This window comes from Sphaerodactylus townsendi, linkage group LG02 (assembly GCF_021028975.2).
Source record: "Sphaerodactylus townsendi isolate TG3544 linkage group LG02, MPM_Stown_v2.3, whole genome shotgun sequence".
In the NCBI taxonomy this organism is placed as follows: domain Eukaryota; kingdom Metazoa; phylum Chordata; class Lepidosauria; order Squamata; family Sphaerodactylidae; genus Sphaerodactylus; species Sphaerodactylus townsendi.
Genome location: NC_059426.1, coordinates 70,029,445 through 70,043,033, shown reverse-complemented (window position 1 = coordinate 70,043,033; position 13,589 = coordinate 70,029,445). Strand labels below are relative to the sequence as shown.

The window sequence follows — 13,589 nt, the reverse complement described above, 5'->3', positions numbered from 1 at the left end:
CTCTTGTTGCGGGGATCCCAGTGATCCTGGCTGACTGCTGCACCTGCCATGCAAACAGCAGCACAGGCAACTGAAACAGGTTACATGAACTTGTATTGCCTGTGCAGAATCAGCCAATGGGGGACACCTTAGTAGTAAATTATACTCTATAAGTTATGGAATTAAGACATAAACCTACTCAGTGTTAAGTTTTCTCTTAATAACTGCGCTTTGAGCTCTTCCTTTATATACAATCCCTCACTACAAATCCTGCAGTCTCATCAGATATTGGAAGCTAAGTGGGGTCAGTCCAGTGGCAAGGGGATGGGGGATGCATTGCACACTGGGCACATGCCTGGGGGTGGAAAATCAGCCCCTTTCACTTTCCCTTGCAACCCCCCATCCCCTTCCCATTTACCTTAGTTCCTTTTCTTTTTCTAGTACTTTTTCAGGCTGAAAAAAAATGGCCTATTTACAGTTCAGGCTCAAAAATGGCCTGAGGAGAACACTAGAAAAGAAAAGGAACTAAGGTAAGTGTGGGAAGGAGGTGGGGACGAGGGCAGGGGGCCCTGCTGGGGGGGCTGCAGGGGGCATGGTGGGTGGAAAAAACACACTGCGCACCGGGCGCAGTTTGGCCCAGCTACACCTCTGGGTCAGTCCTCCTTGTTAGTTTATAAATGAAAGATCCCCAAGGAAGTCCAGGGTCATTCTGCAGACAATGGCAAACCACATCTGAACATCTCTTCCCTTGAAAACCCTATGGGGATAGCCATAAATCAGCTGCAACTTGATGGTACTTTACTCCTCCATTATCTTCATTGGCAGAAAATTCCACAGTTTAATTATTTTTTTGAGTAAAGAAGTATTTTATTTTGTCTATTCTGAACCTATTTCCCAACAACTTCATAGGGTGCCCCAAGTTCTAGTGTTATGGAAGAGGTAGAAAAATTCTATTTTCTTCACCCCTTGCATAATTTTATAAGCCTCTATTGTCTCTCTACTTTGCCATCTATTTCCAGTTTGAATAGTCCCAGACTCACCAGACTCATATGATTTATACAGGATTAATTTCAGCATGGCCTGTTGGCCAAGATTTTGTACTAAAGATTTCAATAAAGGGGTGGATTTTGAGAAAGGATATGAAGGAAAAGTGGCTCTACCAGAAGCATTCACAAACCTACATTGCTCAACCTGATTTGCCAATAAAGTACAGTAACCAAATACAGATAGATATTTGGTGCCATCCAGTGGCTATTCTTCGTAACTTAAATATATTTTATCTTCCACCAAAAGAAATTTTAGTTTATGTTTTGACATTAAGTCACTAACTTAAGGCAACCTCATATTGTTTTCAAGGCAAGAAACATTCAGAGGTGGTTTGCTATTGCTTGCCTCCTTGTCACATCCCTGGATTTCCTTGAAGGTCTCCCATCCAAATACTTGCCAGGGTCAAAGCTGAGACTGTATGACTAGCCCAAGGTTTCCCATCAAGTTTCCATGGCAGAGTGGGGATTCGCAACTGAGATTCCTGGATCCTAGTCCAACACTTTAATCACTTCATCATGTGTGCTCTCCAAAAGGAATAGGAAAATATTAATCTGTGGTATTGACATATTCACATCTGGCAATGGAGTTCTGAATGAAGACATTGTATGTGCTTATATTACACCATTCTTGGTTTTGTTTTGTTCTGCTTTGTTTTGTTTGTATTACTTTTACTAATCAAGTATTCACTACCCCCCCCCCTTTTGTTACAATGTGGGAATGGTGGCAGTGGATGGAAGGTGACATGGCATAGTCTGATTCTCTCAGATCTCAGAAGCGAAATAGGGTTGGAACTTGGAAGGGAGAGTACCAAGGAATACTTTGCAGAGGAAGGCAAACCATCTCTGCTTTTCACTTGCATAGAAAGCTCCTTGCTGGAGTCATCATAAGTCAGCCTTGACTTGACAGCATTTTACTCCCATGGGGTGGAAGGGTGAAATGTTGAGAGCACATGGCCATTATTTGCATATGTAGCCTTTCTCAGCTTTTGGATCACTGTCCATATTTTAAAGTGTGGGTGAGAACTTTGGAAATTCTGGTTCAAATCACCAGTCTCCAGTCTTCATGGATATTATTGGGAGCATAATCCTAAACAGAATTATACTCTTCTAAGCTTATCATTATCAATGGAATTAAAAGGATCTACTCTGCTTAGGATCACATTGTGGATAAACTTCAGCCAGTCATCGTGACTCAGCCTGACCTACCTTACAATGCTTGTAGGAGAATAACAGGGAGTAGAGGAGTGCCAGTACTCCCAATATTGCTGCTACTAACTTTCCCATAAAAATGTGATAATTTTACAATCACCTCCTCCTCCCAGAAGCAGCAAGAGCAGGGAGGAAGGAAAGAAGGCTGAGAGAAGGGTTTCCAACTCCCAACAGATCCATGGTGCATCAGTCCTTTAAAGTTTAAAGAATTGTTATTTCCAGTAGGAAGATCTAGTCTCCAAACTCCAGAGGTCAGATCTACCACGCTGAAAAAAAATGACCCAGTTAACTGTAAAGGATTGATGTGCCCAGCTGGGGGCATACTAAATAATGAATGGTGGAGTTGACTTCTCAATTTCATTGCGTTGAAAATATTGGCTGCTTTAAACTGTAAAGGATGGTTATTTACAATGGCCAAGGCAGCAACCTGCCTGCCTGTGGCCTTTTCCCTTTGTCAAAGGTGGCAGGAACTGCAAGGGAAGAGGGATAGCAGCCCCAGTAGTTACAAAGAACAGCCCTTTAAAGTTTAAAGGGCCATTACTTTTCAGGAAGTAGTTGAGCTGGCCACCAGCTGTGAAAAAATGACTGACCAAAGCACAGCAAAGAATTGAAGATGGGTCTTCCCCAATCCTAGTTTGAAACTCTCACCATTATACCACACTGGCTTTTGTGTGGTGGCTGCTGTTGAACAGTAACAAGCAGCCAGTCGTGATGGAGTCATGCAGGTCTCACATCATCATGTCTCCAGGTGGATGCCGACAGGTTTAGTCTCAACCCTGCAGATCAATATTCAGCCTTTTTCTGCACCTCTCATGGGACTAGAGGATGGAGGCGGGGGGGAGAGCAAGCCAGGCTGCCTGTAGTCAGTCTGGTGTCAGGAAGCTCAGAAGGTTCTGAGCAGGTCCCTGGTCATAGCTTAGGGGGTCTCAGCCCACAACCTCTGTGCTACTTTCTTGTTGGGGGCCGCCCTCTTCTTCAATTTCACTGCTACCATCAAGAAGAGGTGTGCTGTGCGTCTGGCTCTTCATCTGAAGAATCATCCGAAGAGACTGGCTGGGTCATGTCACAACCCTGGGAACATTTGTGCCACTCTGCCTGCATTTTAATGACAGAAACCAATGCTCCAAGGCTGGCAATACTGTTGTGGTTGCCTAACAACCCCCACAATGCACCACTGAGATACCATTAACTTCTTAAAGCTACAGACATGGTTTTTATTATTTTGGGAGGATTAACCTCCAATGTATGGATTTCATTTTTATATGTCTGATTTTTCTGCAAATTGGGGGGGGGGGGGTGTTGCAAATCTGGAGGAAGATCTATTTATGGTTCCAATCTCCGCATTTAAGTACCCATAGATTTGATCTTATATCTTCTATCTAATACAGCTGAGGGAAGAACACCAAATTTCAGTGACGTAAATACTCTTCTGTGTCCAAGATAATCCCAATGTGTGAGGTAAGGCTTTGGAATTACCTGAGATCTTATACTTAAATCAAAATTTAACTTAGATGCCATGTTTAGATCCTTTTGGAGTTCCACATCAAATATGTGCTGCTTAAGTACAGCCCTAGCCTGATTATTACCCATGGATAAAAGCAACTGTTGGGCAAGACCATAAGTTTGTAAATTATAACTTATAGATCTCAAGCACAAGGATACAAAACTGTCCTGTAGCATCAAGGGGTAAAAACCTTTCAATTAAAAAAACACCCTCAGTCAATAAGTAAACATGATATCCAAACTGTAGACTCCACCTTGATTGTGCCAGTTTCCAAACATAAGGGCATTTTTGAAACATGCCTGGCACCTGGAAAACTCTCCTATGAAATGTAGTCTGAACCCTTTTAAACAGGGCATGGCTTGAAGAAACGTCAAATTGTGCACCAGTAATTTATCCAAAAATAACTGCTAAAAACAATGCCCCCCTTCATCCAGTAATATTTTAAGATGGCCACAGTACTCCTTTGTGCGTTGGTAGCAACATATGTGACATGGCGACTCCTTGGCTCTTTTGCATTGGAAACCACCACAAGATATTTAAAGCAGGAGACCTTCTCAATTTGGACCTTATTTTTAGATCAACAGCAAATTTTATGTCTTTTAGCAGAACCCATAATCTTGGTTTCCCTTCCCTACTATATTGAGCCATCATAAAACTCTCCAAAGTTCAATAGGACTTCTAGACAAGATGACTGTGTCATCTGCATGAAGCAGAGTGAAAACATGTCTATCTGCTAGTTTAGAGGGTTGTGGATTCATATGATTTATATGTCTAACTAAATTATTTATATAGAAATTGAATGAGAGAGGTGCCAAAATACACCCTTGTTTTATCACTTTCCTAATTCTTACTGAGTCGGAAAGATGACACCTTGGATTACTTTATATTTGTATGGCCATGTTTCCATGTAATAATCATAATAATCTCCTGTTGATATTTGCATGCAGTTTGCCACAAAGGGCAGGTCTTGAAATGGAGTCAAAAGCAGATTTAGATCAATGAGGACTACTATGTGTAACAAGGCTTTAGATTTACTGGAGTATTTCTCAGCTGAATGTTGTAAGATCAAGCATTGGTCTATTGTTGAGCACCCTTCTATAAACTCAACTTGTTCTTTCTGCCAGCAGATTATCATGTTCCATCCAGCCCCTTAATGTTATGCTTTTGTACCTATCATAAAGTTTACTAATGGTATGAAGCAAGCTTATTGACTTGTAATTTGTGAGAACATCCCTATTTCCTTTCTTATGAATATGAACAAAAATTGCAAGGTCACAATCTTTAGGGATTTATCCGTATTTGTCAGTGGCTGTGAATAATGACGCTAGGACAGGAGCCCACCAGTCCAAATTCCTCTTTTTCTCTTTTGTTTTGGAATACATTGTGAAGGGTTTTTTCATTTCTCTCTTTTTTTAAATTTAAACAGTTAATGAAGTATAGAAATAGAAGTATAAAGTTTTACAGACAAAAATAACAAGACAATTCACATGTAGAAGAAGAGTTTGGATTTATATCCCCCCTTTCTCTCCTGTAGGAGACTCAAAGGGGCTTACAATCTCCTTGCCCTTCCCCCCTCACAACAAACACCCTGTGAGGTGGGTGGGGTTGAGAGAGCTCCGAAAAGCTGTGACTAGCCCAAGGTCACCCAGCTGGTGTGTGTGGGAATGTACTAATGAATTCCCCAGATAATCCTCCACAGCTCAAGCGGCAGAGCTGTGAAACAAACCCGGTTCCTCCAGATCACAGTGCACCTGCTCTTAGCCACTACGCCACTGCAGCTCCTACATGTAGATGTAGAATGGATTTTGATATTTGTTACATAATAAATTTGAGAAAATCAATTAAAATAATATTATTCTATTCCATTTAGCTTTCCTTAAAATACCCACCAATCATTGTATATACTAACTGCAATACATACACTGACAGGTAATAAAAGAATAAAAAGAAAAACCCTCGTTATATTAATTCCACTATTAATATTTTACTATCAGTATTAGTATAAAACACTATACCCCTTACATTTTAATTAACCGGTTAATTTTCTGATTTACAAAAGACATGATTATGTCATTTCAACATAATACTTAAAATGTAACTTCCACTTTTCATAAACACTCCTTTCTATTTACCCATGTAAATAACACGGGCCGCATCCCAAAGATGTGGCTGGCGTCTATAGTTGTCCCAATCTACAAAAAGGGTGATATTACAAATCCTTCAAACTATCGTCCTATAAGCCTATTATCTGTAATTGGCAAACTATATGCAAAACTACTCCTTAGGAGAGTGGAAGTATTGGGGTCAAGCAAGCAGAAGTAATAGGATCCGGAGCAAATTGGATTCACTAAAAAATAAATCCTCAACACTGGATCATGTAACAGTTTTAGCGCCAACTTAGCTAACAAAAAGTATAATCCCTCATGAATAACCGTAAACCGTTTGCAGCCCTTCCTGGATTTGGTAGGCATTTGACTCCATATCTAGAGCCCTACTGTGGAGAAAATTGACGGCGCTACATTACATGGACCCCTAGACTACTGTTTCTTATAAAACAGCTACACATCTCTGCACTAGCTGCAGAATAAGAGTCAATGTGCAATAAATAGGATCATTTCTCACAGAAAATATCATCACAACCAGAGGGTCGTCAAATGGATAGGCTGTACATTGAAGCCTCCCGCACTTTGTTCCAAATATATTCCTTAGTGATCTAGTGCCAACCCTCCAGAAGGCCAATGGGGCATGTTCCCAAACCTAAGCACTAAACACGTGCCCATCGCTACATTTTATGCTGATCGCATTAACCGTTCTTCTTTTCCCATTAACTAAAGTTTTCGGTCTCACCTTCGCTCTCTTAAATTGCTGTGCTGGAATATTGGTAAGAGGGAACGAACTGGTTCAATTAACCATGAAAAAACTAAAATAATGGTCTTCGCTAGAAGCCCCCCTATTCATACATGAACCATCAATAACAGACCCAGAGAACAAGATAACCAGTTCAAATTTTTGGACATAACTCTTACTAGCATCCTTAATTCGACAGTACATAGGAAATTCAGCACTCGCCAGCAGCTAACAACAGTGCTCCTAGCAATTCAGCGCTTTCTTTTTCACTGTGGGCCACCACAGTATACCATCCTCAAGACCGAAGCGTGTTCAATGCTAAATGCCTGCTCTCAGCTCCTCTATGGAGCACCTATTTGGATCGGAGCTATAAACAAAAATTATAAACATTAAGCTCCAGTCCTGCCATTCTTCCATGTACCATGGGCTTACCAAATTGTGCTTCATATGCAGCCCCTATGTTTAGAACTTCGGCAAATATTATATGCCACGATGGCTCAAGCTGAGGAACTTTCAGATACTGGCTAATGTGATGATCACCATTCGGTGGATCACTCCAGTTTGCTACACCCTCAAGCTTCTCCGCACTTAGGTGGTATTGAAACTAGTTGGAGGGAAAAATCAACACCTTTGGCTTTTCATTAGAGTCGCTAGTCCCTCTTTCCTATCATCAGAAGCATATAGCTGCTTGAAAAACTAAGCTATGGCTAGAACAAGAGTATCGGGATATGATAACAGCTGTGGCGCAGGAAAAAAACGTGGTCTCCCCCTAGGACCCTGCTTTCTATTCCAATTGAACAAGGACACATGGCCAATTATTTACAGGATCACCAACCCCTAAATTAAGAAGAGCTTTAACACTGGCCAGATTCAATCTAATGCCTTCTATGCTGCTCTATGGCATGATATCAACAAATCTGGATAAACAGAGGAGGCTTAATGTCCATGCAATATGGGTCAGGTGGAGACACTCGATCATAAATTCCTCTTCATTGTGTAAGGTTTGCAAAAAAATCAGAATGCTCAGTACAATCTGCACTTCTATCCCATTTCTGTATGGTAAACAATCTAATCCGATGCTCTTAAGATACCCATGCGCTTTGAACAACATGGATCCCACAGTGTGTGAGAATGTAGCAAAATTTCTGCTAACAATAATAGACGTAAGTCTAGATGAATACCAACCAATGTCTACGTATTATGACCACATATAGCCAGCAGTAATTTTGCTAGCTTCTGTCAGTATCCGATGACGTTTAAGTGAGTTAACTTAGCTGAAGGAATGTCCTATAGTTACAGAAGGACCATGTATATATTTTAGTATTTAGTATTTTAGTACCAGTGTCTATAATTGTGAGCAATAATGGGCAAATTTTGTATGCTGATTTTGTATGTTTATTTTATGCCAATAAAGGCTTGTAAAAAAAAATAAATAAAAAAAAAATAAACACTCCTTTCAGTTATCTATTCACAATGCACAAACAAAAAGCCTTGAGGTAATGTAAACCAACATTGCACAACCTTATCGTGATGATTTAAAATGTGAAAAATACAAAAGGAAATTTCTGCAGATCCTGGCCCAGAACTCCAGAGAGGCCTGGGCCACTTCCAATTTCTGAGATCCCTAGCCACAGCTTTTAAAAATTAAAGATCACACATAGAAACAAAATAAAGCACCCATAAACGAGTTACATAATTTTAATATTTTTGTGATTTAACAAATGCCTTTTGGAGATGTTGCTTGAACTTGAGCCCCAGACCAAATTGTTCACTTCAATGGCTCTGTCTGTGCTGGTTTACTAACGTTTACATAAGTATTTTATCGTGTGTATATTGCCAGTGAATTTTAACATTTATTCTTCCAGAAAACATTCTCCATTTTGATATCTATCCATGTACTCTTGCAGATCAACTCTGTTGTACTCCAATGTACTAAGGTTACTCTATAGAGTGTTATGGCAACACTCAATTTATGTTATGTGATTGCAGAGAGTTTTCCTAGTCCTGATCTCCGGTTTTGTGTGAACTAAGTATTCTCTGTATCATGCCTGTTTTTCAAGTTAACAAGTCCAACAGTATTTACTTATCTTCTCATAGAGGAAGGCCCAATAAAATTTCCAGGGAATGTTCAAAGTCCCACAAGGTGTTCCTGCTCTTGTTATCTGCCAGTGCTATTTTGAGGTACAATTACCCCTGTTCAGAAATGCTGTGTTCCAAAATATTTTTGCTAGGGCATTTTTGACATCTTTATTCCTCAGACTGTAGATCAGAGGGTTGAGCATGGGGATCACTATAGTGTAGAACATGGACACCCATTTGTCTTGATCCAATGAGTAACTGGAACTGGGTCGAAAATACATGAACAGCATTGTTCCATGGAATAGCCCTACAGCTGTCAGGTGAGAGGCACAGGTGGAGAAAGCTTTCCGCCTGCCTTCAGCAGAGCGCATTCTCATGATTGTGCTCAGGATGCAAGTATACGAAACAAGAATCATTCCAATGCTGATTCCTATAATAAAACCAATTAAGGTGAACATCACAATCTCATTGATGTAGGTATCAGAGCACGAAAGTGCCAGGACAGGAGGAATGTCACAGAAGAAATGATTGAGGACATTGGATTGACAAAATGACAGTCGGAATGTATTGCAAGTGTGTATCATTGAATCCACCATGCCTACAAGGTATGCGATACTCATCAGCTGTTTGCAGCTCTTTCTGGACATAACAGCTGTATAATGTAGTGGATTGCTGATAGCCACATACCGATCAAAGGCTCAATCACAGCCAACAAAAGACACTCTACATCTGCAAGGAAACCAAATATATACATCTGTATAGCACAACCATTGTATGAAATCCTTTTAATCTTACTTAGGAGGTCAGAGAGCATTTTGGGAGCAATGGCTGAGGAGTAGCAGAGATCAACAAAGGACAAGTTGCCCAGGAAAAAATACATGGGGTTGTGAAGTTGAGATTCAATGCAGATTAACACAATCATTCCAAGATTCCATGCTATGGTGACAATATAAACGATTAGAAACATCAAAAAAAGAGGGAGCTGCATTTGAGGGTTATCTGTGAATCCTAGAAGAACAAATTCAGGTGGAATTGAGCGATTTGCTTTATCCATTGCGATTCGTGATGGATGCCAGTTGAATTTGTTAAATTCGTGATGGATGCCAGCTATTTGTTAAATTTTTGATTTTTCTCTGGAAAGGAGGAAAGGGAGAGACAATTTCATTTAATTTGTCTTTTATATGAGAACAATTCTGGAACCAAAATTATTTTTACACACTATCTCTGCTTACTAAATGAGATATTCAGTGTTAGTGTAGCCTCTTCTTGTAGATATCGCCTTGCATTCAAGGGATCTGTGAATGGAAGATGGATGACAAAATTGGACTTGCCCTAAATCCACGTCCCACTGGAGTTCACTGAGCTGTCCCAAACACAGCTCTGATTGAAGATCCTCCTAGGAACAGAACTGTGCACAGTGTGTGGGTTTATAGTGGGAGGATGCAGACAGCAAAAAAATGTTCTCTTTCAGTTGGCAGAAAACAGCTGTTGGATGCTAGCTAGTATGGGTAAATTAGCTAATATAAGACATATATTTTAATGGATCAATCTTCATTCTTTCTTGTATCTGATGAAGTAAGCTTTGAATCATGAATGCTTATACTCTAAAAAAAATTGGGGCCTTAACTGCTACTAGGTTCCTAAGAGAAAGAATTTTGGCGGCATGTGAGACTTTGGGTGTTCCCTTCTCCGCACCCGTAGTCAATCCTGACAGCTGGCAAAGGAGGTGTTTTGTACTGCTAAACCTGACTTGAGGTTAAATACCAAGATCCTTCATTTCTCCCCAACTCCTTATGAAAGTATTACACAGTAAACAGATAATAAATTGGCTGAATGCCTGTTAATAAATTGGCTGAATGGCTGTCAAACCATGGGTATCACTGAAAGTAAAGCTGAGATCTGAGTATCATATGCATATATCATACTTTAAATACAACATGCTTGAATTATTTGATTGCCAGGACCATTTTATTTTGTGGTTTGGTATAAGCTGCGACAATATTGGTATTCCTCAGGGCGGTAGTGGGATTAAAGGTTAAGAACAAATGGATTTATATCACACTGTAGTCATTGAAACAATCCAGAAAAAAATAACTGGTACAAACATTGGTTCTGGACATTTAAGTTGTGCGTAATTCAACTGAACAAACATGCTATGCATTTATCTGACTTCGTGTAAAATTGTCATGGAGTCACATGCCTATGTTTTTCCTATTGAAATATAGTTTTGGAATTGTGAACTAACAAGAATTTGGTATTGTTCAAAAAAATTGATCTGTGAGTAGTATGTAGGCAAATACTTTCTCAGTATCAATCCCCAAGTGGTCAACCATAGTCAAGTTATTGCAAAAAAGCCATTCAGTCCCCATATGGTCAACCATAGTTAAGTTATTGCAAAGAAGTCATTCATGATGGCAAATCCATCCTTGAGTACTTACCCATGTTTGCCTGAAACAGCAAATTCACCTAGAGTATCATGAGTGGTTTCTTCTTTGCTTCAGTATCTAACAGGCAAGGACATCTTTTAAGCTATTTGGTATACTCTGGGACATTATCCCTGATGTATTTGAAAACCCTGGATCTTGGGAATAATGTAAATTGCTGTGTTCGTTAAGAATTAGCTTTCTAGCTTTGTTGCAGAATTTCAGAATAGGAATTTCTTGCATGTAATAAACATTTAGCAGCCCTGTAGTGAAGAGTGGTAAGCTGCAATACTGCAGTCCAAGCTCTGCTCACAACCTGAGTTTGAACTCAATAGCAATTGGTTTCAGATAGCCAACTCAAGGTTGATTCACCCAAACTACCTACCTACCTACCTGTAAATTTCGTTGTTGTAAATTTCGTTGTGCGTGCACAATGACAATAAAATGCTTATGCTTATACCTACCTACCTACCTACCTACCTACCTACCTACCTACCTACCTACCTACCTACCTACCTACCTACCTACCTACGTACCTTCCTTCCTTCCTTCCTTCCTTCCTTCCTTCCTTCCTTCCTTCCTAGGGTGGTATCCAGCTTGCTGAGGTAAAGTGTAGACAACTTGGGAAGGCAATGGCAAACTACCTTGTGAACATAATCTGCCTAATAAATGCTGTGATGTGATATCACCCCATGGGTCAGTAAACTGGGTGTTTGCACAGGAAACTATCTTTTTGAATAGACATCTGGGACTCTCTGATGAATATAAAATCAGCTACTTGATAACCTGATAATTTCCACATTGGTGCTTCTATGTCCTCAATACTAAATCACTTTCCTGGGAGTAACATCCACTGACTAGAGGAGATAGGATTTCTCCCTATGGTTCACATCACTGATAGTGACAAGTGCGTCTATCAATGGGAACTCAATTCTGACAAAATATTAAGACATAGATTGAATACACCTTGATAAACTGCCCTTTCTTTGCTTCCATCACAAAATGCAGAGAAATTCTCCAGGGTGAAAGATTTTTTAATATATCCTCTATCATTTTTTCATCATGGCATTGACTGAACGTGTTTTGGTAGATGAAGGGAGCAATCCCCATGGCATTCACACTGCAACTGCTATCAAGATCCTTGGTACTAAGAACATGGTCTAGAAAAAAAAATTCACCCCCCTGATTGAGTGGGAGGAAGAAATCAAATTAAAATATGTAGAAATAATTTACATGGGTAGATAATAAATGGATTTTCTTTTCATTGTTAGAGTTAAAATTCAACTCTCAAATATCAGCATTCCTGCAACCCTGAAAGATATTTCATTGTTTCTGTGGGTGTTGCCTTGGAAGACAGTCTTTGTCTTCTGTTATATTTTACTCAGTTTCCCTTGTTTTGGTTACAGTGGCTTAGCTGACGTCTATGCAAAAGGTTGTTTTCTTTCTAGTCAGTTGTGTTGTTGCAGGGCATACCACATCCCGACAGGAAAAGCCAGATACTGTAGTGACATTATTTTTAATTAGTTCTGCTTATCTTGATTAATAGACATTGGTCATATGCAAACATACTGGACTCTACTGTGATGTCAGACTTTCCATAACTGCCTAAACTGTCTTTTGATTATTTAGACTGACCCTCTCTGCACAACACAAATAAAATATCTTGCAGACGTTTCAAAAGGATCCGTTGTGGGGATTTTTTGCATAGGATAAAAACAACTCGAGCATTTGGTTCACTATTTTAGGTCAGTAAATGTCTCTTTCCACGCAGTCAAAATAAAATATTTTGAGGCAGGAAAAAATGCCCGAATGTATAAAAATAAATTAAAACAATTAAAATCCATATATTTTCTTGCCATGTACAATTTAATATGCTTAAAACTGGAGTACAGAGAACCATCTCTAAAAAATTTGCTCAATTTTTTATATCTCTCTATGGAATTATTATTATTATTGTTGTTGTTATTTAGATTTTATAGACCGCCTAATCCACAAAGGGCTCTAGGCGGTTCACAAGGCAATACAACCCAATACATTAATTCAAACATCTAAAAACATTTGAAGTTCAGTAGGCAGCATCATATCGGTGGTGCCTGGTCTTAAGGCTGGCCTTAAGGCTGGGAGGGGCTGGCAGTCCCCAAAATGAAACCAGCGGGAGTACTGCCAGAGATGACAAAACCATGGCAGGGCCTCACAAGGGGGCAGCCAATCTGAGGCCAGCCTCACCTCATATTATGTACAGAAGAATAGCGATCTTAATAATGTATTAAGAACAGTCTCATAAAGAATAAATTATTTTCATTCATCCTAAAAGATTTCACAGTATCTGTAAAATAATGTTGTAGCCCCTGAGAATCAATGTAATCACTTTGTTAAGCATAAACTACTAGGAATCAGGAGATCTGACCACAAGGGGCATCACAGATGAAAAGTGTCTCCAAGGGCAATGATATCAGTATGAATACTGCTTTGATATCAAAGTCTCCTACAGCACACTCTTAG

General features: G+C 39.7%; 1 protein-coding gene across 1 annotated transcript; it reads right to left on the bottom strand.

Annotated features, from left to right (window-relative positions):
* Window positions 1-5,027: 5,027 nt before the first annotated feature.
* On the bottom strand, window positions 5,028-9,718 carry LOC125426265 (olfactory receptor 1019-like). The gene is given in 3 exon segments (XM_048484526.1): window positions 5,028-5,106; window positions 8,806-9,362; window positions 9,365-9,718. Coding segments are annotated over 3 exon segments (990 nt in total).
* Window positions 9,719-13,589: the final 3,871 nt, after the last annotated feature.